The following is a 25,015-nucleotide window of genomic DNA, read 5'->3' on the forward strand; positions in this document are numbered from 1 at the left end:
GTGCAGGTAGGTAAGAGATGGTCTTGGCATTATGTTCGGCACCAACATTGTGGGCCTGTTCTTGCGCAGTACTGTTCTATTTGCTATGTCCTTTGTTGAGTTTAGCTTATTATCACATGTATCGATGTACAGTACAAAGCTCTTGTTGCGTGCTGTCCAGCCAGCATAAAGATAATACATGATTACAATCGGGCCATTAGTGCACAGATACATGGTAAAGTGAATAGAGATTCCTAATTTGAGGAAGGACATCCTTGTGATTGAGGCAGTGCAGCGTAGGTTCACGAGATTGATCCCTGGGATGGCGGGACTGTCATATGAGGAAAGATTGAAAAGACTAGGCTTGTATTCACTGGAGTTTAGAAGGATGAGGGGGAATCTTATAGAAACATATAATATTATAAAAGGACTGGACAAGCTAGATGCAGGAAATTTTCCCCCAATGATGGGTGAGTCCAGAACCAGGGGCCACAGTCTTAGAATAAAGGGGAGGTCATTTAAGACTGAGGTGAGAAAAAACCTTTTCACCCAGAGAGTTGTGAATATATGGAATTCCCTGCCACAGAGGGCAGTGGAGGCCAAGTCACTGGATGGATTTAAGAGAGAGTTAGATAGAGCTCTAGGGTCTAGTGGAGTCAAGGGATATGGGGAGAAGGCAGGCACGGGTTATTGATGGGGGACGCAATGAATGGCGGTGCTGGCTCGATGGGCCGAATGGCCTCCTCCTGCACATATTTTCCATGTTTCTATGTTTCTATGTGTGATTGCGGATCCACTTCGGTGGCGAGCACGCAGAGAGTCGCCAGGGTTGGGCACCATCTTGGGCAACACTTGCGCGTATCATCCTTAATTTAGCATTGTGCATGTCGATATATTTTTCCCCATTATACGTACCATCCTCAAAGGTAGTATCCAGTGGCTGGAACTTCATTGTGAATATCTTCCGAAGTTTGCAATTAGCTGAGACAACGATCCTGTCCAGGAACTGGAAGCCCGTGCCTTTGAAAGCGGCGCTGGCGAACGAGACCATGTCAATACAAACGTTGCTCCACTGAAAAGAGAAGATACTTTGGTTTCATTGGAATTGGCCCGTCTGTAGCTCAGCCCTTCGCATCTCGCACATGATAACGCGGGCTGCAGCTAACACGGTAAAACGCCCAGATAATGAACTACAATCAGGGTGGCACAGTTTAAAAAAAATGTTTTCATCAAAAATATTTATTAAAATATTAAAATAATATATACATTAGATTATTTTAATCTTGTAAAAAGGGGTTATTTTTATATTTGAAAAATGTAAACCCACCACCATACACAACAAACGATAAACTATTATACAACTATGTCAAGGATACATTCAACCCCCGCGGTGCCCAGCGAGTGGTCCCGGAAATCCCCCAGGTTGCCCGTGGACAGTGCGTAGTCCCTCTCTAACACCACCCGGGCGCGGACGTAACCCCGGAAAAGGGGCAGGCAGCCGGCTCGGGTAGAGACCTCCACCGCCTGGCGCCGTGACTCGTGGATGTTCTGTGTTTTGTGTCTTTTTTTAAATTTTATTTTAAAAAAATTTTGTACGACTGTAAGGGAAAATAATTTTGTTGTCTCTTCATTGAAGACAATGACAATAAATTAAATCAATCAAATCAAATCAATGGCCAGCTTGGCCAGGCCCAGGAGCAGCAACCCGACAAGGACATCTTCGACCCTGCCCTCTCCCCTACGTACAGGGTGTCCAGAGATGAAGGTGTTGGGTGTGAAGTGCAGCCAGGAGGCAAGGAGCAACCCCCTTTAGATAATGGAACATGGGCTGCAGCTTCGCACACTCCATGTACACGTGGAACGCAGACTCTGCCAGCCCGCAACAGTGGCAGGCGGCTGTCGAGTCTGTGAACGACAATGAGTGCGGCACAGTGGCACAGCGGGTCGAGCCACTGCCTCACCGCACCGGAGACCCAGGTTTGATCATGTCTATGGGTGCTGTCTGTGCTGAGTTTGCACGTTCTCCATGCCACTGCACGGGTTTTCTCCGGATTTTCCGGTTGCCTCCCACATCCCAAAGACGTGCAGGTGTGTAGGTTAATTGGCCCTCTGTAAGTTGCCCCTAGTGTGTAGATTACAAAAGTGGGATAAGATAGAACTAGTGTATGGGCGATCGATGGGTAGCATGGACTCTGTGGGACAAAGGGCCTGTTTCCACTCTTGTCCATTCTATATCTCTAAAATGAAGTTTAAAGTCCAAACCCTGAATTTTCCAACGATAAACAGTGAATCCCAATCTCCCGATTTCCCACCCATTCCGCTGACTATTCCACCAATGTTTTTCTTCGCACCCCCCACCCCTCTCCTCACCATCCCCTTCCACCAATGTCCCTCCCTCTGGCTTTACATTTCACTCCTCCCTCTGTCCGACACTGTCTACCGCAACATCGCCAAACTCAGACCCTCTCTCACACCCCCCGCTGCTGAAAGACTCATCCATGCCTTCATCTCCTCCCGACTGGACTATTGCAACTCACTTCTCCTTGGCATCAGCTCCACCTACATCAACCGACTCCAACTGGTCCAGAACGCAGCCGCCCGACTCATCACCCACACCAAATCCTGGCATCACATCACTCCAGTCCTCAAACAACTTCACTGGCTTCCCATCTCCCACCGGATCACCTACAAAATCCTGGTCCTCACCTACAAAGCCCTCCACCATTTGGCCCCCCAATATCTCACTGACCTCCTCTCCCCCTACCAACCCTCACGGTCCCTCAGATCCACATCAGCCGGTCTCCTCTCCATCCACAAGTCCAATCTCCGCAGTTTTGGGGACAGAGCCTTCTCCAGGGCAGCTCCCAGGCTCTGGAACTCCCTCCCCCAACTGATCCGCAATTCCGTGTCCCTCACCATCTTCCAGTCCCACCTCAAGACCCATCTCTTCACCTCTGCCTATCCTTAGCCCCACGTCCCCCTCCCTTTTCATCTGTGCATGAATTGCCTCATATTGTATTTTGAATTGAATTCTGTCTTTAATTTGTGTACTAGTCATGTCTCTACTATTTATTTCATTCCCCTTACATGTTTTTCCTCTACCTGCTAAATGTTTGTAAGGTGTCCTTGAGACTCTTGAAAGGCGCCCATAAATAAAATTTATTATTATTATTATTATTATTATTATTATTATTACCTTCGATTTTTCCAGCACCTGCAGTTCTTTTTTAAATATTGAATGGCGATGCTGGCTCGAAGGGCCGAATGGTCTACTCATGCACCTATTGTCTATTGTCTATTGTCCATGCAGCAAAAACCTAGTCCAACTCCAAAATTGAGAGTATATAAGGATTCAATGCTGGCAGGAAGCTGCAGGAAAATATAACTACTGTGAATAGCCCAACTTTCGATGGTTAAGTGTAAATCGCCAAGGTGGATTCCTTTTTAAACATTCATCTGAGAGATAGCTTTTCCAAAAAGGTATGGAGACTGTGCCCCTCAGTGCTATCCTTGAAATATATGCAACCATTAAGACACAACCAGTACAATTTTGCAGCAATCACTATTTTTAACAATGACTTACAATTTTGCGTTTGATGATACTGAGTGGGATCTTTGCATGGAGTGGAGTTGTAGAAAACTCCTTGTGGATGGTGGATAAATACAGTCGTCTCTTGATATTTCCCAAATCAGTAATCCTGAAAAGAATGAAATCAGAAAAACGTTGTCAATCCGACGGATTTTTTTCTGAAGAGAACTGCCTGCATTTCCGTCATTTATATTCCAATCATACAGAACCGAGATGGGAAAATGGAATTTAAAAATAACCCCTTTTTACAAGATAAGTAATGAGTTTTCATTCCCCCATTCAAAACTTGGTGGCCATAGGCCTCTGTATAATGGAAGCACTTTACATGCTAATTCATATCTGTGCTTGATACAGGATTTTACTAGTCCACAACTGAGGGGGAAATTCAATCTGTACACACAATGAACAAAGCTTTGATAAAACTGCCTGTTTTTACAGTTCCATTTTCATGTCAAAGTGTCGCCAAATTAAAAAAAATGTTGTGTAGTTTCATTCTCAAAAACATACCTGTTTTATAAAGGATCAAAGTTTGGCAGAAAACATTTTTGTCAGTTTTAGTTCTTGGAGATACAGTTCCAGATCGGATTCACAGGTGCCCTGTTTAGCTTATTGCCGCGTGTACCGAGGTACAGTGGAAAGCTTTTGTGCTAAGCAGTCAGCGGAAAGACACTACAGGATTGTGCCATCCACTGTGTACATGGTAAGGGAATGATATTTAGTGCAAGATATAGCCAGTAAAGTCCGATCAAAGATAGTCTGAGTGTTTAAGAAGGAACTGCAGATGCTGGAAAAATCGAAGGTAGACAAAAATGCTGGGGAAACTCACGGGGTGAGGCAGCATCTATGGAGCGAAGGAATAGGTGATGTTTCGGGTCGAGACCCTTCTTTAAAGATAGTCTGAGGGTCTCCAATGAGGTAGATGGTAGTTCAGGACTGCTCAGCAGGAATCTATGGAATTATGCATGCTTGCACACACATACACACCTGGTCGCAGGTAACTCTTGGGTGGCACGGTGGTGCAGCTGGTAGAGCCACTGCCTCACAACGCCTGAGAGCTGGCTTCGATCCTGGCCTCGGCTGCTGTCTATGTGGAGTTTGTACTTTCTCCCTGAGACCACGTATGTTTCTTCCCAGTTTCCTCCCACATGCCACAGAGAGTTGCAGGTTTGTAGGTTAATCGGCCCCCGGAAAATCGTCCCTCGTGTGTAGGGAGTGGATGAGGAAATGAGATTCCTCATGCACGGATTCCACAGACTCACAGAGAGTGGTGAGTCTGTGGAATTCTCTGCCTCAGAGGGTGGTGGAGGCCGGTTCTCTGGATGCCTTCAAGAGAGAGCTAGATAGGGCTCTTAAAAATAGCGGAGTCAGGGGATATGGGGAGAAGGCAGGAACGGGGTACTGATTGGGGATGATCAGGCATGATCACATTGAATGGCGGTGCTGGCTCGAAGGGCGAATGGCCTCCTCCTGCACCTATTGTCTATTGTCTATTGTCTATTGAGATAACACAGGGTAGCCGTGAGTGGGTGATCTGTTCCAGTGCTGTATCGCTAAACTAAACTCTCTTGCCCAGAGTAGGGGAATCGAGGACCAGAGGACATAAGTTCAAGGTGAAGGGGAAAGAATTTAATAGGAATCTGAGGGGTAACTTTTCCACACAGAGGCTGGTGGGTGTATGGAACAAGCTGCCAGAGAAGGTAGTTGAGGCTGGGACTATCCCATCATTTAAGAAACAGTTGGACAGGTACATGGATAGGACAGGTTTGGAGGGATATGGACCAAGCGCAGGCATGTGGGACTAGTGCAGCTGGGACACTGTTGGCCGGTGTGGGCGAGTTGGGCCGAAGGGCCCGTTTCCACATGTTGAAAATCCAGCGTCGACCAGAAAGAAGCTACGACTCTTTGGGCGACTGAGGACGATGACTCACGACCGTACAGGCGACGTGTCGCGGGGGTGAAGCCTACACGGTCGTGAGTAGTCGCCCAAAGAGTCGTACCTTGTTCTGGTCGCCGCTGGATTTTCAACATGTTGGAAATTTTCGGCGACCTGCAACGACCTATGACGGGTGCCGGCAGTCGCCGAAAAAGTCGCGTAAGTTGGACAGGCCCAATAGTTTCAGAGTTAAAGCCCTGTCCCACGGTACGAGTTCATTCCAAGAGTTCTCCCGAGTTTGCCCTGATTTGAACTCGGGGATTTACGGTAATGGCCGCTCGCCTGTACTCGGGGCTCTCGTGGACATTTTTCAACATGTGCTTACCTGCCGTTAGCGAGTCTTCCCGAGTACCTGCCGTTAGCGTTACGAGCCGCTAAGAGAAGTCCCCGAGCTCCGACATACCCACTACGTTCATTCTCCGTGCTTACCACGAGTTTGATTTTTTTTTTAAACTCGGGAGAGCTCTTGGAATGAACTCGTACAGTGGGACAGGGCTATTAAAGTTTACATTGGCGACTAAATATAATTGTAATTAACTTGCTAATCTCTTCCCCTTAAATACCAAGCGACAGCTCCCTGTCTTTCTGGCCAAGTCCTGTTCTTAATGCTTGGTGAAAAATATATACTTGTGAAAAGCCGCAAGATGAGGAGAGTCTTACACATATTTATAACACTGGAATCCTTAATTAGGAGTCAAATGACAGCAATTTCTTGGAATCGGTTCCAGCTGATAGCCTAATTAGCTGTGAAACGGGCAGGTACCATGTACACCATGAACTAACACTGCATGTGAGACAGTCAGTTAAGGGAAAGGAATTCTAGCAGGAATTCTAAACCAAGGGCTGCCGGTTCCTCCCACGCTCCAGGGTTTATAGGTTAATTGACTTCTGTGAAAAAATATAAATCGTCACTAGTTTGTGGTGTATAGTGTTAGTATCCGTACGGGGTGATTGCTGGTCGGAGTGGGCTCAGTGTTTCTACTCCCTAAAATAGCTCTAAAGAATACCAATGGCTTAAAACATTGCCTGTGCAATAGTAAAAATAATTTTTCACATTTTCCCTAAAATTTGGCTTAACCCCTTGAATGTTTGCAGTATATAATGTCTATATTTTCACTATCACCAAGGAAGATCATCCACAAATATCAAGTGGATGATTCCCTATTCAGTTGATGTGAATATCTAATGTTACATTGGCTGGGTCAAGAAACTCTGTAACGCTAAATAAAAATGGTGTGTTCTGCAATGAGTTAGTGTTTTGAAAATACCCTGCAGGAAGTTCACCAGGATCTGTCTCCTCAGATCCTGGTGAACTTCTACCGCTGCACCATCGAGAGCATCCTTACCAACTGTATCACAGTATGGTATGGCAACTGCTCTGTCTCCGACCGGAAGGCACTGCAGAGGGTGGTGAAAATTGCCCAACGCATCACCGGTTCCTCGCTCCCCTCCATTGAGTCTGTCCAAAGCAAGCGTTGTCTGCGGAGGGCGCTCAGCATCGCCAAGGACTGCTCTCACCCCAACCATGGACTGTTTACCCTCCTACCATCCGGGAGGCGCTACAGGTCTCTCCGTTGCCGGACCAGCAGGTCCAGGAACAGCTTCTTCCCTGCGGCTGTCACTCTACTCAACAATGTACTGCCAATCACCCCCCCCCCCCCCCCGGACACTCCTCCCACAGGAAAAACACTATGTTTGTATACATGTAAAAATATTTATTTATTGCTCATATTCTATGTCGCTCTTCCAGGGAGATGCTAACTGCATTTCGTTGTCTCTGTACTGTACACGGACAATGGCAATTAAAGTTGAATCTGAATCGGAATCTGAATCTGAATTACAATGTAGTTTTACAGGGCTATGGTTAAGCTGCATTTGAATTATTGCCAAAATGGACACAATGAGCTGGAGTAACTCAGCGGGTCAGGCAGCATCTCCGGAAAAAAGGAATAGGTGACGTTTCGGGTCAAGACCCTTCTTCAGACTGAGAGTCAGGGGAAAGGAAATCCAGAGATATAGGCGGTGATATGGAGAGATAAAGAACAATTTCCCTCCTGGGATAAATAAAATTCTATCGTATCTTAAATGAATGAAAAATACACGTCACGGTGGCACAGCGGTAGAGTTGCTGCCTTACAGCGAACGCAGCTCCGGAGACCCGGGTTCGATCCTGACTACGGGTGCTGTCTGTACGGAGTTTGCACGTTCTCCCCGTGACCCGCGTGGGTTTTCTCCGAGATCTTCGATTTCCTCCCACACTCCAAAAGACGAGCAGGTTTGTAGTTTCATTGGCTTGGTAAATGTAAAACATTGTCCCTAGTGGGTGTGGGATAGTGTTAAGGGCCTGTCCCACGAGCATGCGACTCCATGCGGCAAGCGCGACCAAACCAGAAGCGGGGGCCGCGCGGAGGTCGAGTGAGTGACATGAAGTTCGAGCGAAGTCTGCGGGAAGTTCGCGCGTGACGTACGGCGTCGAGGTGGCTGCGGGCCGGCAGGTCGTTGCCGTGCAGAATTTTTGAACACGGTCAGTTTTTCGGGACCAGCTCCGCGCAACTCCATACGGCTCCGGCCATCGAAGTGGTACCGGCCCCGCGAGACTGTACGGCTCAAGCGACCACGTCAGGTCGCGCTTGCCGCATGGAGGCGCATGCTGGTGGGACCGGCCCTTTAGGTCGCGCTTGCCGCATGGAGGCGCATGCTCGTGGGACAGACCCTTTAATGTGCGGGGATCGCTGGTCGGCGCGGACCCAGTGGGCTGTAGGGCCTGTTTCCGTGGTGCACCTCTAAACTAAAAAAAGGAAACAGGCTGTGCGTGCGTGGAAGTGTTGCGTGCAGTTTTGGTCGCCTCATTACAGGAAGGATGTAAGTGGATAGGTGACTTTTCGAGTTGGGACCCTTCTTCAGACTGATACGAAATATCAGTTATGAAAGTCAGCTTAACAAGAAATATATTAAAAGATAAATATTTGAAATATAACTTGTCGTAGGTAGCACTATGATGTATTCAATGTTTTAAAAAAGATTAAGTGTCAACGATGCTAGGACAAATGCACAATACCCTTCATTGGTCACATTTGGAGACAAAAGGAACTGCAGATGCTAGAATCTTGAACAAGACACAAAGTGCTGGAGTAACTCAGTGGGTCAGGCAGCATCTGTGCAGAACACAGATAGGGTCATGTCTGAAGAATGTCCCGAGCCGATAGATCACCTATCCATGTCCTTCAGAGATGCTGCCTGACCCGCTGAATTACTCCAGCACTTTGTGTCTTATTTTTGGATACCAGCACATATTTAGTCTAGTTTAGTTTAGTTCAGAGATACTCCGTGGAAACAGGCCTTTCGGCCCACCGTGTCTACAGCGACCAGCGATCCCCGCACGTTAACACTATCCTACACACACTAGGGACAATTTACACCTACAACAAGCCAATTAACCTACAAACCTGTCCGTCTTTGGAGTGTGGGAGGCAACCAAATATCTCGGAGAAAACCCACGCCGTCACGGGGAGAACGTACAAACTCCGTACAGACGGCACCCGTAGTCGGGATCGAACCCGGGTCCCCGGCGCTGCACGCGCTATAAGGCAGCAACTCTACCGCTGCGCCACCCTGACAGCTCCCTGGTTGATACACATTTGGACCAGTTTATCAAATTGTAACTTTCAAATCATATTTCGTTTCTTCTCACATAAAATCAGGGGATTGCTGCATTTATTTTGAAAATGATCCTCTGACATCTTTCAGAAACTCATACTTTCAGAATAGTATCTTGGTTCCCAGTTGATGTATAGCAATATACGGACATTGGAAGTATCTGATAGACATCAAATTACATCCTATGGTAAATAACAAGCTTCATGCTGTTCATCATCTTGGGCTCAAACGTCTGCAGGTGACATCTTCGGCGGATTTCCCCATTTACAGTACTTGGAAGATAAAATACCTCATCGGTTCAGTTTGTCTTCTTATACACCCAATCCATTCCCCACAATATAATGAGCATTTGAAGATGCCTAGTGCTTAATTCCGTGCTATGCGGCTGGGTAGAAATTCCAATTAAAGTCTATTTCCCCACCTCCCATTCATCACATTGCGTTGACCTTGACTGCTTGAGTTACAAACTATCATTTTACACGTGAGCACAAGTGAAATTTGTTGAGAAGACTTATACAGCAGAGCTGCATGGGTTTGCCACTAAATAACACACAGGTCTCACACAATATCAGGCGTTGGATTGATGGCATTATGTTTTTCACTACACCCACAAGGTTAGTTTAGTACTCTGCTACATACAATACCATACGCTAGAACTTTATTCATCCCAGGAGGGAAATTGATCTGCCAACAGTCATAAAAAAAACGCTGACCAGTTGCATCGTGGCTTGGTTCGGCAACTTGAGCGCCCAGGAGCGGAAAAGACAACAAATAGTAGTAAACACTGCCCAGTCCATCATCGGCCCTGACCTCCCCACCATCGAGGGGATTTATCACAGTCGCTGCCTCAAAAAGGCTGGCAGCATCATCAAGGACCCACATCATCCTGGCCACACACTCATCTCCCCGCTGCCTGCAGGTAGAAGGTACAGGAGCCTGAAGACTGCAACGTCCAGGTTCAGGAATAGCTACTTCCCCACAGCCATCAGGCTATTAAACTCAACTCAAACAAAACTCTGAACATTAATAGCCCATTATCTGTTTATTTGCACTTTAGCTGTTTTATTTATTCATGTGTGTATATATTTATATAATGGTATATGGACACACTGATCTGTTCTGTATTCATGCCTTCTATATTCTGTTGTGCTGAAGCAAAGCAAGAATTTCATTGTCCTATCTGGGACACATGACAAACTCTCTTGAATCTTGAAAATACATGAAACTTGAAATTAAAATGACAAGTGAAAAGATCTGGGGGGATGTGCAAAGATTGTATAGGAGGGGGAGTGATGGGTGGGGGGGAGTCAGTCTCAGTCTCAGTCTACCCCACGACAGAAGGGGAAGGAGTTGTACAGTTTGATAGCCACAGGGAGGAAGGATCTCCTGTGTGCCGCATCTTGGTGGAACAATATAATTACCTTCAACTAACGTGAGGAGTTTTAAGATGCATTTTTTTTTTGCTGTCTTTCCATTTCTTTTAGAAAACAGTTCAATGTTCAACAAGCGAGTTCGGTATTCCGAAAAACGCAAGGAATCATGGGATTTGTTAAAGTTCATTCGAGAAAAAAAAGCGATAGGGGCGGCAGATAGCGAGAGAGAGAAGAGAGAGAGAGGGAGGGGGCAGATGCGAGCGGGAGACAGGGGGGGGGCGACTGGACCGGCGGAGAGACGGTGAGAGGTGGGGGAGAGAGAAGAGGGGGCTTGTGATTTGCTCACAGACGTGTTTAGTTTAACATTCCGCGGGGAGTGCTGGGGTTTGCACATTGTTTGCAGAGGCGGGCAATGTCCCCCAGTCCCTCCCTCCAGGGGGGGTGGAGGGATTGTCCTAGTGCCGGGGAGTTCTTGCGGAGAGACGCGGTGTCCGGGACCTGCAGTGAAGCCGTGATAGTGAGTTACTCTCCCCCCAACTCTCTCCCCATCCCTCTCCTCGCCACCTCGCCTTTACCCGCGGACAGGCGTCGCTCTGCAGGAAGGAACTGCAGATGCTGGTTTACGCCGAAGGTACACGCAACGTGCTGGAGTAACTCGGCGGGACAGGCAGCATCTTTGGAGAGAAGGAATAGGTGACGTTTCGGTCGAGACCCTTCTCCAGAGATGTTGCCTGACCCGCTGAGTTACTGCGACATTTTGTGTGAATCCCCGTTGATGACCGGTGCTCGGCTTTCGCCGGCCCCGAGGCGGTTAACCGACAGCCGCTGGATAAGAGTTGCAGCTGACTGTCCCCGGCCAGTCGGGGAACGGGTTCATCGGGAGTTGGAGCAGCGCCAGAGACCTGGTTCGATCCTGACTATGGATGAAACGCAGGTTTGTACACACGCAGCAGCTCAGCTGCCGAGAATGTTTATCTCGGGTGACCTATGACCCGGGCATGCTCAGTTGGAATACCGAGCTTATTAATTTCAGGAAAAAAAGGTGGCACGGTGGCGCAGCTAGTACACCTGCTGCCGCGCGGCGCCAGAGCCCCGGGTTCGATCCTGACCCCGGGAGCTGGCTGTGTGGAGTCTGCACGATTTCACCTGTGACTGCATGGGTTTCCTCCGTATGCCCATCTAAAAGCCTGTGAAAACGCCACTATTGTATCTGCCACATCTCCACACCCTGGCAGAGTGTTCACGCACCCTCCTCCCTCTGTGTGAACAAAAACTTACCCATACATTTCCTTTAAACATTGCCCTTCTTTCACCTGAAGACTGTGCTCCCTAGTCTTCAGGTTAAGAGCCCTATCTAGCTCTCTCTTGAAAGTATCCAGAGAACCTGCCTCCACCGCCCTCTGAGGCAGAGAATTCCACAGACTCACCACTCTCTGTGAGAAAAAATGTTTCCTCATCTCCGTTCTAAATGGCTTACTCCTTATTCTTAAACTGTGGCCCTTGGTTCTGGACTCCCCCAACATCGGGAACATGTTTCCTGCCTCTAGCGTGTCCAAGCCCTTAACAATCTTTCCATACCAGGGCATCGGAAATGTCCTCGTTCTTCAGGGAACGGGGATTCCCCTCCTCCACCATAGATGAAGCTCACACCAGGATCTCATCCATACCCCGTAACACTGCTCTCTCTCCCCATCCCCGCACTCGCAACAAGGGCAGAGTCCCCCTAGTCCTCACCTTTCACCCCACCAGCCGGCAAATACAACACATAATCCTCCGCCATTTCCGCCACCTCCAACGTGACCCCACCACTCGCCACGTCTTCCCATCTCCCCCCATGTCTGCCTTCCGCAAAGACCGCTCCCTCCGCAACTCCCTTGTCAATTCTTCCCTTCCGTCCCGTACCACCCCCTCCCCGGGCACTTTCCGTTGCAACCGCAAGAAATGCAACACCTGTCCTTTCACCTCCCACCTCGACTCCATTCAAGGACCCAAGCAGTCGTTCCAAGTGCGACAAAGGTTCACCTGTATCTCCTCCAACCTCATCTACTGCATCTGCTGCTCTAGATGTCAGCTGATTTACATCGGGGAGACTAAGCGGAGGTTGGGCGATCGTTTCGCCGAACACCTCCGCTCAGTCCGCAATAAACAACCTGACCTCCCGGTGGCTCAGCACTTCAACTCCCCCTCCCATTCCCAATCCGACCTCTCTGTCCTGGGTCTCCTCCATTGCCAGAGTGAGCAACAGCGGAATTGGAGGAACAGCACCTCATATTCCGCCTGGGAACCTTGCGTCCGGATGGCATTAACATTGAATTCTCCCAATTTTGCTAGCCCTTGCTGTCTCCTCCCCTTCCTTAACCCTCTAGCTGTCTCCTCCCACCCTCCCATCCGCCCGCCCTCGGGCTCCTCCTCCTCCCCTTTTTCCTTCCTTCTCCCCCCCACCCCCCATCAGTCTGAAGAAGGGTTTCAGTCCGAAACGTCGCCTATTTCCTTCGCTCCATAGATGCTGCTGCACCTGCTGAGTTTCTCCAGCAATTTTGTGTACCTTCCTTAACAATCTTATATGTTTCAATGAGATACCCTCTCATCCTTCTAAACTCCGGAGCGTACAAGCCCAGCTGCTCCATTCTCTCAGCATATGACAGTCTCACTATCCCGGGAATTAACCTTGTAAACCTACGCTGCACTCGCTCAATAGCAAGAATGTCCTTCCTCAAATTAGGGGACTAAAAACTGCACACAAATGTGGCCAAACCAAACTTTTATATCACCCAGCCTCTGAGTATCATTGGAGCATTAACAAGATACAGCATGAGAACAGGCCCTTCGGCCCACCCAGTCCATGCCGGCCATCGACCACCTGTTCACACTGGTTCTGTGTTAGTCCAATTTCTCATCCACTCCCTACACACCAGGGGCAATGTGGTGTTTGCCCGTGGTAGACGATGGCATCATGGTTGTGCAGTCTCGTGTCTTGTGGAGATTGAGCGTGGCCCGTGAGTCAGATGTGTGCACGCCGCACATGCAGGAGCAGTGGGGGGTACATGAAGCGGGGTGGATTTAGGGCTGCAGTCTTCCTCCTGTCTCTGGCACCAATTATCTCCGAAACTGCCGACCAGTCGCCTTCCCAGTGGTCACGGGCACGGGGGGGGGGGTCCAGTTCTGTTGGGGCTAGGCCCGCACGCTGGAGGTTTTCCTTGACGCAGTCTTTGAATCCAGAGACCGAGCAACCTACAAACCCGCACGTGGGAGGAAACCCACGCGGTCACAGTGAGAACGTGCGGACTCCACACAGACATTGGATGTCTGGGATGTCAGGACATCCATATGAAGAAAGACTGGATAGACTCGGCTTGTACTCACTAGGATTTAGAAGATTGAGGGGGGATCTTATAGAAACTTAAGGGGTTGGACAGGCTAGATGCAGGAAGATTGTTCCCGATGTTGGGGAAGTCCAGAACAAGGGGTCACAGTTTAAGGATAAAGGGGAAATCTTTTAGGACTGAGATGAGAAAAACATTTTTTACACAGAGTGGTGAATCTGTGGAATTCTCTGCCACAGAAGGTAGTTGAGGCCAGTTCATTGGCTATATTTAAGAGGGAGTTAGATGTGGTCCTTGTGGCTAAAAGGATCAGAGGGTATGGAGAGAATGCAGGTACAGGATACTGAGTTGGATGATCAGCCATGATCACATTGAATGGCGGTACAGGCTCGAAGGGCTGAATGGCCTACTCCTGCACCTATTGTCTATGTTTCTATGTTTCTACGACAGACAGCGCCCGAGGTCGGGATCGAACCTGGATCACTGGCGCTGAGAGGCAGCGGCTCTACCAGCTGCGCCGCTCCACCTCCACCCCCCCACCCCCCACCATTGTTGAAATGACATCATGTTTAATTACATTTTTAATTAATGGTCCAAATGTTACTGCCCGCTTGTGAACATCAAAGCCATTTGAAATGTTACCCTGATCAGTGGCCGTGATCAAAGAGCACCAGCTATCAAAGTGGTTCTGAGAATCCAGATGGTTGTCTCTGCTGAGACAGCTGCTCTGTTGGATTCATGTGTTGGAAGGAACTGCAGTTGCTGGTTTAAATTGAAGATAAGACACAAAATGCCGGAGTAACTCAGCGGGACAGGCAGCATCTCAGGAGAGAAGGAACGGGTGACGTTTCTTCAGTCTGAAGAAGGGTCTCGACATGAAACGCCACCCATTCCCCCAGAGGAATAGGTGACGTTTCGGGTCGAGACTCTTCCTTAAGATTCAGATTCACATTTATTGTCACATGCACCAATTAAGGTACAGTGATATTTGAGTTACCGTGCAGCCATACAATTAAAAGAACGATAGAACAATAGTAATGCGCATGCTGTATGTACAGGCGAATATCCTCTTGCGTAAATTTGGTGCGTGTGCAGATGTGGTGAAGATGTCGCTATTTAGAGCATACTGCACACCACTCTACACTGCGCACCTGTGGTCGAACTATTTAAAGACAATATGCAGAGACTAAAGGTGGCATATAACGATGCCATGAGAACACTGCTGAGGCAACCTAGATGGTGTAGTGCCAGTAATATGTTTGTGGCTGCAGGAGTCAGTAGTTTAGAAGCTATCCTAAGACACCACATGTATAAATTCATTTGCAGGATAAATGACGCTAAAAATGTGCTTATTGTGGCCTTGACAAACATAAGGGTTAGCACTACACGCTACGAATCCCAGCTGTGGAGACACTGGTATCGTTGTCTCGTTGTAGGACATTGATCATCTTTTAATCTGGATTTTTAACTTAAGTATTGTGTTTTAAAAATATATAAATTATGATGTTTTTATGTGATATACCATGATTTTATATATATTTATGATATTTGATATGCAATGCATTTTTAATGTAATGTTGCCCCTTGTCTGTACCTTGAGTCCGTAATAAAGTTTATTATATTATTATTGCTGACAACGTTCTACCGCTGCACCACAGAGAGCATATTAACGTATGGCATCTCTGTGTGGTATCTCAGCTGCACGGAGGCGGAGAGGAGAGCTCTTCAGCGCGTCGTCCACAGAGCGCAGAGGATCATTGGGACAGAGCTACCAGCCTTGGAGGGCATCTACCACACACGGTGCCTCAGGAAGGCCTTCAGCATCCATAAAGACTCCTCACACCCCTGTAACGGACTGTTTGAACTACTTCCCTCCGGCAGACGTTACAAGGCCTTCTACGCCCGAACCTCCAAACTCAGAAACAGCTTTATTCCCAGAGCTATAGCGGCTCTGAACCGGCCCTGCTGAGTGCCCCCCACCCCCCCTGGACTGTCTCCCTCGGATGGTCACGACACACAGCTTATTTATTTATTTTACTTTTCTTTTTCATCGGTTGGAGCTGCATACTAAATCTCGTTGCACTGATGTGCAATGACAATAAAAGATATTATTATTATTATTATTATTATTATTATTATTATTATTATTATTATTATTATTATTATTAACAGACTATGTTACTCCAGCATTTTGCGTCTATCTTTGGTGTAAACCAGCATCTGCAACAATGCAGATTAAGTCTGTGTCTTAAGTCCATCCGTCCCAACCCAAAACGTCACCCATCCTTTCTCTCCAGAGATGCTGCCTGACCCACTGAGTTGCTCCAGCACTTTGGGTGTCTATCTGTGGTATAAACCAGCATCTGCAGTTCTTTGTTTCTACACTTTGAGGGTGACGAAACTTCACCTCACGAGGCTTCATTATACAAACCACACGAGTAAAATTATAATTAATTGTTGCTCCCATCTCGAAAGATGACTGTGTTACTTAAGTAGGTTTTTCTTTAAGCATAGACTGAAAACAGAAGCATTTTCTTTGATTAGTATAGCTTACAATACATGTCATTTTTATAAATGTTTCACTCAATCCAAGATAATAAGATTCTAGTCCGACACAATTTAAATTATGTTAGACTTTAGTAAATGACACCAGAACAGCAATTGAACAATTAACATTGAATTCCATAATAGTGGAAGTTATGGGTATTATACGTCAGAGTGTCCGATGGTTCATCATCGTGACTTTAAATGGCAATAGAACTGCCCGTTCCCCTTGGTACCGAAGATGCTGCAAATGTCCCAGAGATCAATAACTTTCTATTTGCAACAACTGTACGGAGTGCAGAGAGCGATTCATTCATCATGAATGTTCAACAGTAGTATTAAACTAATGGAAGTAGGATTAAGGTAGAAATCATTCGCAGCTTTTCTCAACCAAGACGAAAACGCAGCAGATTTGCAACTCAATCATTTGAGATGAACGGAGTTAAAGCTAGTCATTCGTGCTCAGAAAAGCAGCGACGTCTAAAAGTGACCATCAGCGTACGTCAACGTTACCCTGCCGTAAATAACTGGTCCCAAGCAAAATCCAGCAAATATTTAAAGCTTCAAAAGGAATTGAGTTACAGATTTTGAAAGAAAAAATTTCAAATTTATTGTTCAATTGGGTGTGAAAAATTCTGCAATTTCCAGTGCCAGATTCACACCGGAGTTATATTGCCGATTGTTTGGCCCAGATCATTAGATCATGAGACATGGGAGCAGGATTAGGCCATTCAGCCCATCCAGCCTGCTCTGCCATTGGATCATGGCTGATCTATTTTCCTTGTCAACTCCATTTGTCTGCCTTCTTCCCGTAGCCGGAAACATGTTCCCGATGTTGGGGGAGTCCAGAACCAGCAGCCACAGTTTGAGAATAAGGGGTAAGCCATTTAGAACGGAGAAGAGGAAGTACTTTTTCCACACAGAGAGTCGTGAATCGACAATAGACAATAGGTGCAGGAGTAGGCAATTCAATGTGATCATGAACAATCAGTACCCCATTCCTGCCTTCTACCCGTATCCCCTGACACTGCTATCTTCAAGAGTGGATTGGCAGTGGAGGTCAATTCTCTGGAGGTGACCAGCAAAAGGTACGACTCTTTGGGCGACTACTCACGACCAAACAGCCGTCTCAAAGAGTCGTACCTTATTCTGGTCACTGCTGGATCTTCAACATTTTGAAACATTTTGGCGACCTGCTGTGACTATGACGGGTGCCGCAAGTTGTCGAAAAAAATTGCGTAAGTGGGACAGGCCCTTGACTATACAGTTAGAACGTAGAAGAATACAGCACAGGCAGGGCCGGTGCTAGGAATTGCGGGGCCCAATTAGAAAATTGATGGCGGGGCCCCTACTCTAGAAAAGTAAAAATTTATGTATGTTTATATTTCGTGTAGTATGCTCGTCTTTAACCAAAAAAAACATTAAATGCTTGATATACTAAAATTTTGAAAAACTATATGAAAGTGTCACACATCTAATAAAATGAGCGGCACTTTGAAAGATTGAATGTGTGTGTGTGTGTGTGCGTGTGTGTGTTTATGAGTGTATGCGATTGTGTCTCTGTGTCTGTGTGACTGAGTGTGTGTGTTTGTGTGTATGCGTCTGTGTGTGTGCGTGCATGGCCGGCCTTAGGGGGTTTAAACGGTTTAGAGATGTTTAGAGGGCTTCAGATGGGTTCAGGTGTGTTTACAATTGTTTAGAGGGGAATAGAGGGAAATAGGGGGTCTAGAGGGGGTTTAGAGGTGTTCAGAGGGTCCCAGAGGGGTTTAGAGACGTTATAAGCCCCCCGTGAGAAATTGTATTTCTCTGAAATTGAAGATAGACATAAAGCTGGAGTAACTCAGCAGACAGGCAGCGCAGCGACTCTGGAGAGAAGACCCTTCTTCAGACCGAACTGAACTCGCGTCGGTGAGAGTACTTGTGATTGTCTGAAGAAGGGTCTCGACCAGAAACACAACCCTCTCCCCAGAGCCGCTGCCCGTCCCGCTGAGCCACCTTCAACTTCAGAGCCAAACAAAAAACACAGAGTGCTGGAGGAACTCAGCGGGCCAGGCGAATGCCTCACCAACTGAGTTTCTCCAGCATTTTTGTCTACCGCTAAACATCAATGATTCTGGGAATGCTGAGGGGACAGGGTGATAGAGAGGGAGTAGGAGAGCTAGAGAGAGACGAGACGGGGAGCGGGAGAGAGAGCGCGAGAGAAAGAGGGAGGGAGGGAGTGAGCAAAAGACAGAGAGACACAACGTGGGTCGGTAGGTGAATGACTAACCTGCACACCAGGAAGAAGCCCCTTCTCGCGGTCCGGGGCCCTCACTCATGATGGTGAGTTAAATGAAATTCTCAACGTGTCATCGATCTACATTCCTCAGTAACGTAATTGTGTTTTAAACAAGTATTAATGACGCCGTGTGAATTTTATTCAAAGGAACACGGCGTCATTAAATGAGTCTGAAGAAGGGTTTCGGCCCGAAACGTCGCCTATTTCCTTCGCTCCATAGATGCTGCTGCACCCGCTGAGTTTCCCCAGCAATTTTGTGTACCTTCGATATTCCAGCATCTGCAGTTCCCTTTTGAACACGGCGTCATTAATACTTGTTCAAAACACTATAACATTTACTGAGGAATGTGGATAGATGCAGATTCATGACATCGCATAACAAGGTGTTAACTACTTACCGTTAAGAAGTGCTAACAGCACTAGTTAACAAATCGTTTGTGTATGATGGCCGTGCAGCGGTTGTTATGCATGTTCGTTTAAAAAAAATCCGGATGGCGAATTTAAAAACATCTTTATTTAACAAAGAGAATTCGTATTTCCGTACGAATTACTGAACATTAGTGCGGGGCCCCCATTAGGCGCGGGGCCCAATTGGGAGCAATCGGTCAAATCGGCTTAACGCCGGCCCTGAGCACAGGAACAGACCCTTTGGCCCAGGCAGAAATTGATGCCAACGCTATAACCTATCTGCCTGCACATAATCCATACACCTCTATTCCCCGCACATTCATGTGCCTATCCAAATCAGGATCGCACCCAGGTCTCTGGCGCCGTGAGGCAGCAACTCTACGAGTTGCACCACCGTGCCGCCCCATTCTTCCAACCCACCTCTCCGCAGCCTCTGGCACTTTCCCCCCCGAACTGAAAGGTTTTTGTCGGCCCTGCAACTGACACCGTCTCTGGGAAAGCATTATTGCTGTCATATCTCTTTAAAGTTTAATCTCTCAATACAAGCATGTCGTTATGAAGTATGAAAGCATTGCGGACAGATTTCACAGCTACAGTGAGAGTTAGTGATGTAATCGGCTAGCTACAATCACTGTATTTTACTACAGTCACTAGAAATCTAAAAGAGGAACTGCGTGCGATTCTGCACAATACCCCGGTGCAGAGGTCCGGAATGTAATTATACTCGATAGTGCAATTTGAAATTGTACTTTCGATGAATCAACTCTTAGACATCAGAATGGGAGTAATTAGAATTTAACACAGTAACAAGATAATTCACTGGTGCGATTTCTTTGTGATGCCAACAATACTTAAATGCCGGACACAATGGCAGTAGTGGAACAGGAATGATAATGATACAAATGATGTATCTCAATTAGAGAGATTTGATTGATACCTCGTCAAACGCTCTGTTGGTTTCTGTGCTCTTGAAGACAGAAATGATCTCCGCAAATCCGTCCATGATAATGGATTTGCAGATGGTCGTCAGATGGCTCTCACGCGCGCTGTGTGGATAATGAGACGGGAGAATGGGGAGAGGACGCCCGCTACAACCATTTTGAATAAGGACATGAATCATAACGTGAATCACGACACTTCCAAATCTTCAGTCTCGTTATTTTTCACGGTGTGGCAGGCACGGGATTTAAATATAGCAAATTTGCAATCGCCAGTCATTTTATGGTTATGAAATATAACCGACTCGTTTTTTCTTCTTCAGTGCAGCGTAACATTGCAATGACACAGAGGAAGTTGGCATCCTTCACGCTGCCTCCGCAAGGCCAGCAGCATAATCAAGGACCGGTCTCACCCCGGTCACTCCCTCTTCTCCCCTCTCCCGTCAGGCAAGGGGTACAGAAGTTTGAAAAAGCGCAGCGGTATGGTGGTGCAGCGGTAGAGTTGCTGCCTTACAGCGCTAGAGACCCGGGTTCGATCCTGACTGCAGCTGCAGTCTGGAGTTTGTACGTTCTCCCCGTGACCGCGTGGGTTTTCTCCGAGATCTTCGGTTTCCTCCCACACTCCAAAGACGTGCATGTTTGTAGGTTAATTGGCTTGGTGTTAAATGCAAAAACAAATTGTCCCTAGTGTGTGTGTGTGTGTGTAGGATAGTGTTGATGTGCGGGGATCGCTGGTCGGCGCGGACTTGGTGGGCTGAAGGGCCTGTTTCCGCGCAGTATCTCTAAACTAAACTAGACTAAATATGGACTGCAGCAGTTCATAGCTTTCTCAAACTGAAATTAAACCGGCCACTCCCTCTTCTCCCCTCTCAAATCAGGCAAGAGGTACAGAAGTGTGAAAACACACACCTCCAGATTCAGTGAAGTAATGGGCAAAGATCCTGTAGCGAGCAAGATGGTCCACTCGACGAAAAAGACGTAGTACGGTCATGGGCAGATTCGTGGGTAATTTTCGGCCCCATTTCCATAACCGGCTTCCGTCTCCACACCAAAGATAACTAGTGCGGAGCAAAGATACTAGTGCGGAGACGGAAGCCGGTTACGGAAACATCCTCGTAAAAATAAAAGTTCTTTGGTAAAAATCTTCTCCTCATTTTCAGAATTTTAATTTATTAACACAAACTGTTCCCCCGCAACGTTGATTACACTGCGAGTCGGGTCGGATCGGGTCGGGTCGGGTCGGGTTACTGAAATGGATGAAAAAAAGGCCCACGTTCCGCTCCGTTGCGTACTACACGTCAGCCCATTTCATTTAGCAGGAGTGGTCTATCTTGCTCCGTTATTGGATCTTTGGTAATGGGTGTATAAAAAGATACTTAATTTTAAGAAATACATTTGAAGTGTTGCTCTCATTGTCAACCATTCATTCCTGCTCTGCATTTGCCGCCCACTCTTTGTGTGGGAGCCATCTGTTCACGCCTTCATTAAACTTTCTGATGAGATTCACACCTTCTGGCTGCTAACATTTTAAACTCATACGGTGCATTTACAACAGGAGCTGAAATAAAGAACACATCTAAGGTGCAACAGTTAAAAAGATTCAGTAATTTGCTGTTAATTGTAGCCTGTGTGTCTTTTTTTATAAACTTTGAGACTGTTGCCACGGGGCGAGCCAGATTATGAAAGAATAACTCAACAAAGGAGAACAGGCAGACGCAACGGAGAAAGCTATCAATTGATTCCCTGAACTCCACCTGACAGCTGGCTCTGCCATGTCGGGGTAGTCACATCTAGAGCTCTCTCTAGGCTGCAGCACATGAAGGGATGTCGTGGTGTCTCCACTGAACTACAGTAAGTAAGTAGGTTTATTGGCCAAGTATTCACATACAAGGAATTTGCCTTGGTGCTCCACCCGCAAGTAACAACATGACATACAATGACAGTTACGAATGACTCAGAAAACACTAAACATTAAAAATAATAAAACATTAATGATAAAACACCATGTGAACCAACAAAATACCAGATCAAAGGGAGGCTACAGATTTTTGGCTGTTGAGTAGAGCAACTACTCGTGGGTAAAAACTGTTTTTATGTCTGGCTGTGGCAGCTTTGACAATCCGGAGTCGCCTTCCAGAGGACTAGAATATAAAGTTGTTATAATATTATTATATCTATATAAAGTATTATCTTATATTTTTGGATAGCATGCAGAAGAAAGCTTTTCACTGCACTCCGGTACAGGCGACAACAATGAACTTGAACTTGCAGCAGTTAAATTAGTCTGAAGAAGGGTGTCATCCCAAAACGTCACCCGTTCCTTCTCTCCAGGGATGCTGCCTTCAGTGTAAAGCAGCATCTGCAGTTCCTTCCTGTACAGTTGCCTGCAGGTTGGTGAACACACTCTACACCACTGTGGCATCATCTCCACCTCCACCATCTCCTGTTTGATGCCAGCTCCTCACACTGCCACTAGATCTCTGTAAATTACTGCTGCAGAGTTTCTACTCTCTGTCCTCGTGACATATCATCAATAAATAGCTGGGAACATCAGAACATTAGGAAGAATTGAACGACTCTCTTCATTATTAATAAGACGCGTATATTACTTCTGGTATAACGACATGGTATGTCACACATCAGAAATAGGTTTACGCTACATTGGAAAAGCATTCGCGGACTAGGTCCTGATTTCCAAACGACAAAGTTAAATAATACTTTACTTTTGACGAGATACAGCGTGGAAACAGGCACGTCAGTCCACCAAGTCTGTGCCGGCCAACGATCGCCCCCGTACACAAGCACTATCCTACACACTAGAGACAATTTACAATTTTACCAAAGCCAATTAACCTTCAAACCTATACGTTTTAATAGTGTGGGAGGAAACCGGAGCACCTGGAGAAATCCCACGCAGGTCACAGGGAGAACGTGCAAACTCCGTACAGACAGCCGCGGTAGTCAGGATCGAACCCGGGTCTCTGGCGCTGTGAGGCAGCAACTCTACCTCTGCACTGCCCCGCTTGATGTAATTATGTAAATGTGAACTGTCCTTATAATTGATACGAGATCGTTTTAATTCCTGAATGTAGAAACAAGGAACTGCAGATGCAGATTTAGAAAAAAAATGGCAAAAAGTGCTGGAGTAACTAAGCGGGTCAGGCATCATCTCTGGAGAACACAAATGCACCGAGGATGTGCCAAGGATGAGTCGCACCCTGGTCACTCCATTCTCCCATCAGGCAAAAGGTATAGAAGGGTGAAAATGCGCTCCCCCAGATTCAGAGACAGTTTCTTCCCAGCTGTCATCAGGCAACTGAACCATCCTACCACAACCAGAGAGCAGTGCGCTACTTTCCACCTCATTGGAGAGTCTCGGACTATCTTTGATCGGACTTTGCTGGCTTTACCTTGCACTAAACGTTATTCCCTTATCATGTATCTGTACACTGTGAATGGCTCGATTGCAATCATGTGTTGTATTTTCACTGACTGGTTAGCACACAACAAAAGCTTTTCACTGTACCTCGGTACACGTGATAATAAACTAAACTTGAACATGGATAGGACGCGTTTCGTGTCAGAACCCTTCTTCAGCCTCCTGTCTGACTTCAGTTTGGAAGAAAGGTCCCGACCCGAAACATCACCATCTGCATGTTCTCCAGAGATGTTGCCTGACCTGCTGAGTTATTCCAGCACTTTGTGTCCTTTTTAAAAATTCATCAATGTTGGTCCTACAATATTCATTCGTTCAATAGCCCTTATTTATTGGGCAATTTATTAAACAAAGACCAGGCTGAAGAAAGGTCTCGACCCAAAGCGCCACTATTATTTCTCTCCAGAGATGCTCTCTGACCCGCTGAGCTACTCAAACTTTTTGTGTCTATCTTCGGTTTAAACCAGTATCTGCAGTTCCTTCCTACGGAATTGCTTTAATGTTGAAGTGAGTTATTTTTTAAGTACTATTTCCATTTAAATGAGCAAAAGATGCAAGATTTTTATTCTTTCTCTCTTTACCTGTTGAATTGGAAAGCAGCCTTGTTCTTTTTTGTGTCAGCACTCGTGCAAGCCGTCTGGTCTCAAATGCAAAGCCCAGCAAGGCTTCCCAAACCCTTTTCCTATTATTCTCTTGTAAAAGGTTTTGACTTCACATCCCAGCTGAAGCTGTGCATTCATTCTATATCTTTCATGATTACATACACCGCTAATCCATCACAGACTACATTAAAAAAAGCCCCGATTCTTCATACTATGATACTCTCCATCCAAGTGTAAAACCCCTGTCCCACGGTGAGAGTTCATTCCAAGAGTTCTCCCGAGTTTGCCCTGATTCGAACTACGGTAATGGCCACTTCGCTCCATAGATGCTGCCGCGCCCGCTGAGTTTCTCCAGCACTTTTGTCCATCTTCACTGTTCCTTAGCTGGTTAAGGGACAATAAACGTGAACTTGAACGTGAACATACGAAGGGAACGTGAAATGACGGAGATCCCTTTGCAAGAGTCGGCCCCAGTTTCCCCGCGGGAATCGAGAACGACGAGAGGAAAAGTGCTGTCCTTTTACATCATTAGTGCTTTGCTGGCCGAGAAATGAAGCGATGATCTTGCTTGAAGTTGAATGTAACAATCGCATGCATAATAAATTCCGCCAGGTACTGGTAATAACAACTACTTAATTTGTTGGATCAGGAATTCAGAACTTGTAAAAGACCAATTAGAAGCACTCAATTACTTTTTATTGGCTTTATCATACGGTCTCATAAAAATGATTCAAACGTTGATGATCATTCAATGCTCTCCTGTAAGCTAGAATCTAAAATATTTATATAGTCCATTTGGGTTAAAATAGTGAAAACATACTAAGGAAGGATTATGGTTTTCTGATTATCGTTCGACTATTAGTGCATAGTGGCAGTGTTCCTTTGGAAAAAAAAAACTTGCTTGCAATTAAATACCGTGCCTAAACTATTATGGCATTAAGGAGGCCCTTGCTCA

At 46.5% G+C, this 25,015-nt stretch overlaps 1 protein-coding gene across 1 annotated transcript in view; it reads right to left on the bottom strand.

Moving 5' to 3' along the window:
• The window catches only part of cfap20dc (CFAP20 domain containing), a 158,434-nt gene that overhangs the window by 102,906 nt on the left and 30,513 nt on the right, over window positions 1-25,015 (bottom strand). The window contains exons 5-6 of the mRNA XM_033037345.1: window positions 3,563-3,677; window positions 895-1,051 (exon numbers count right to left, since the gene is read on the bottom strand). Coding sequence (XP_032893236.1) covers window positions 895-1,051; window positions 3,563-3,677 — 272 coding nt within the window. The remainder of the gene's footprint in view (window positions 1-894; window positions 1,052-3,562; window positions 3,678-25,015) is intronic.

This window comes from Amblyraja radiata, chromosome 18 (assembly GCF_010909765.2).
Source record: "Amblyraja radiata isolate CabotCenter1 chromosome 18, sAmbRad1.1.pri, whole genome shotgun sequence".
Lineage (NCBI taxonomy): Eukaryota > Metazoa > Chordata > Chondrichthyes > Rajiformes > Rajidae > Amblyraja > Amblyraja radiata.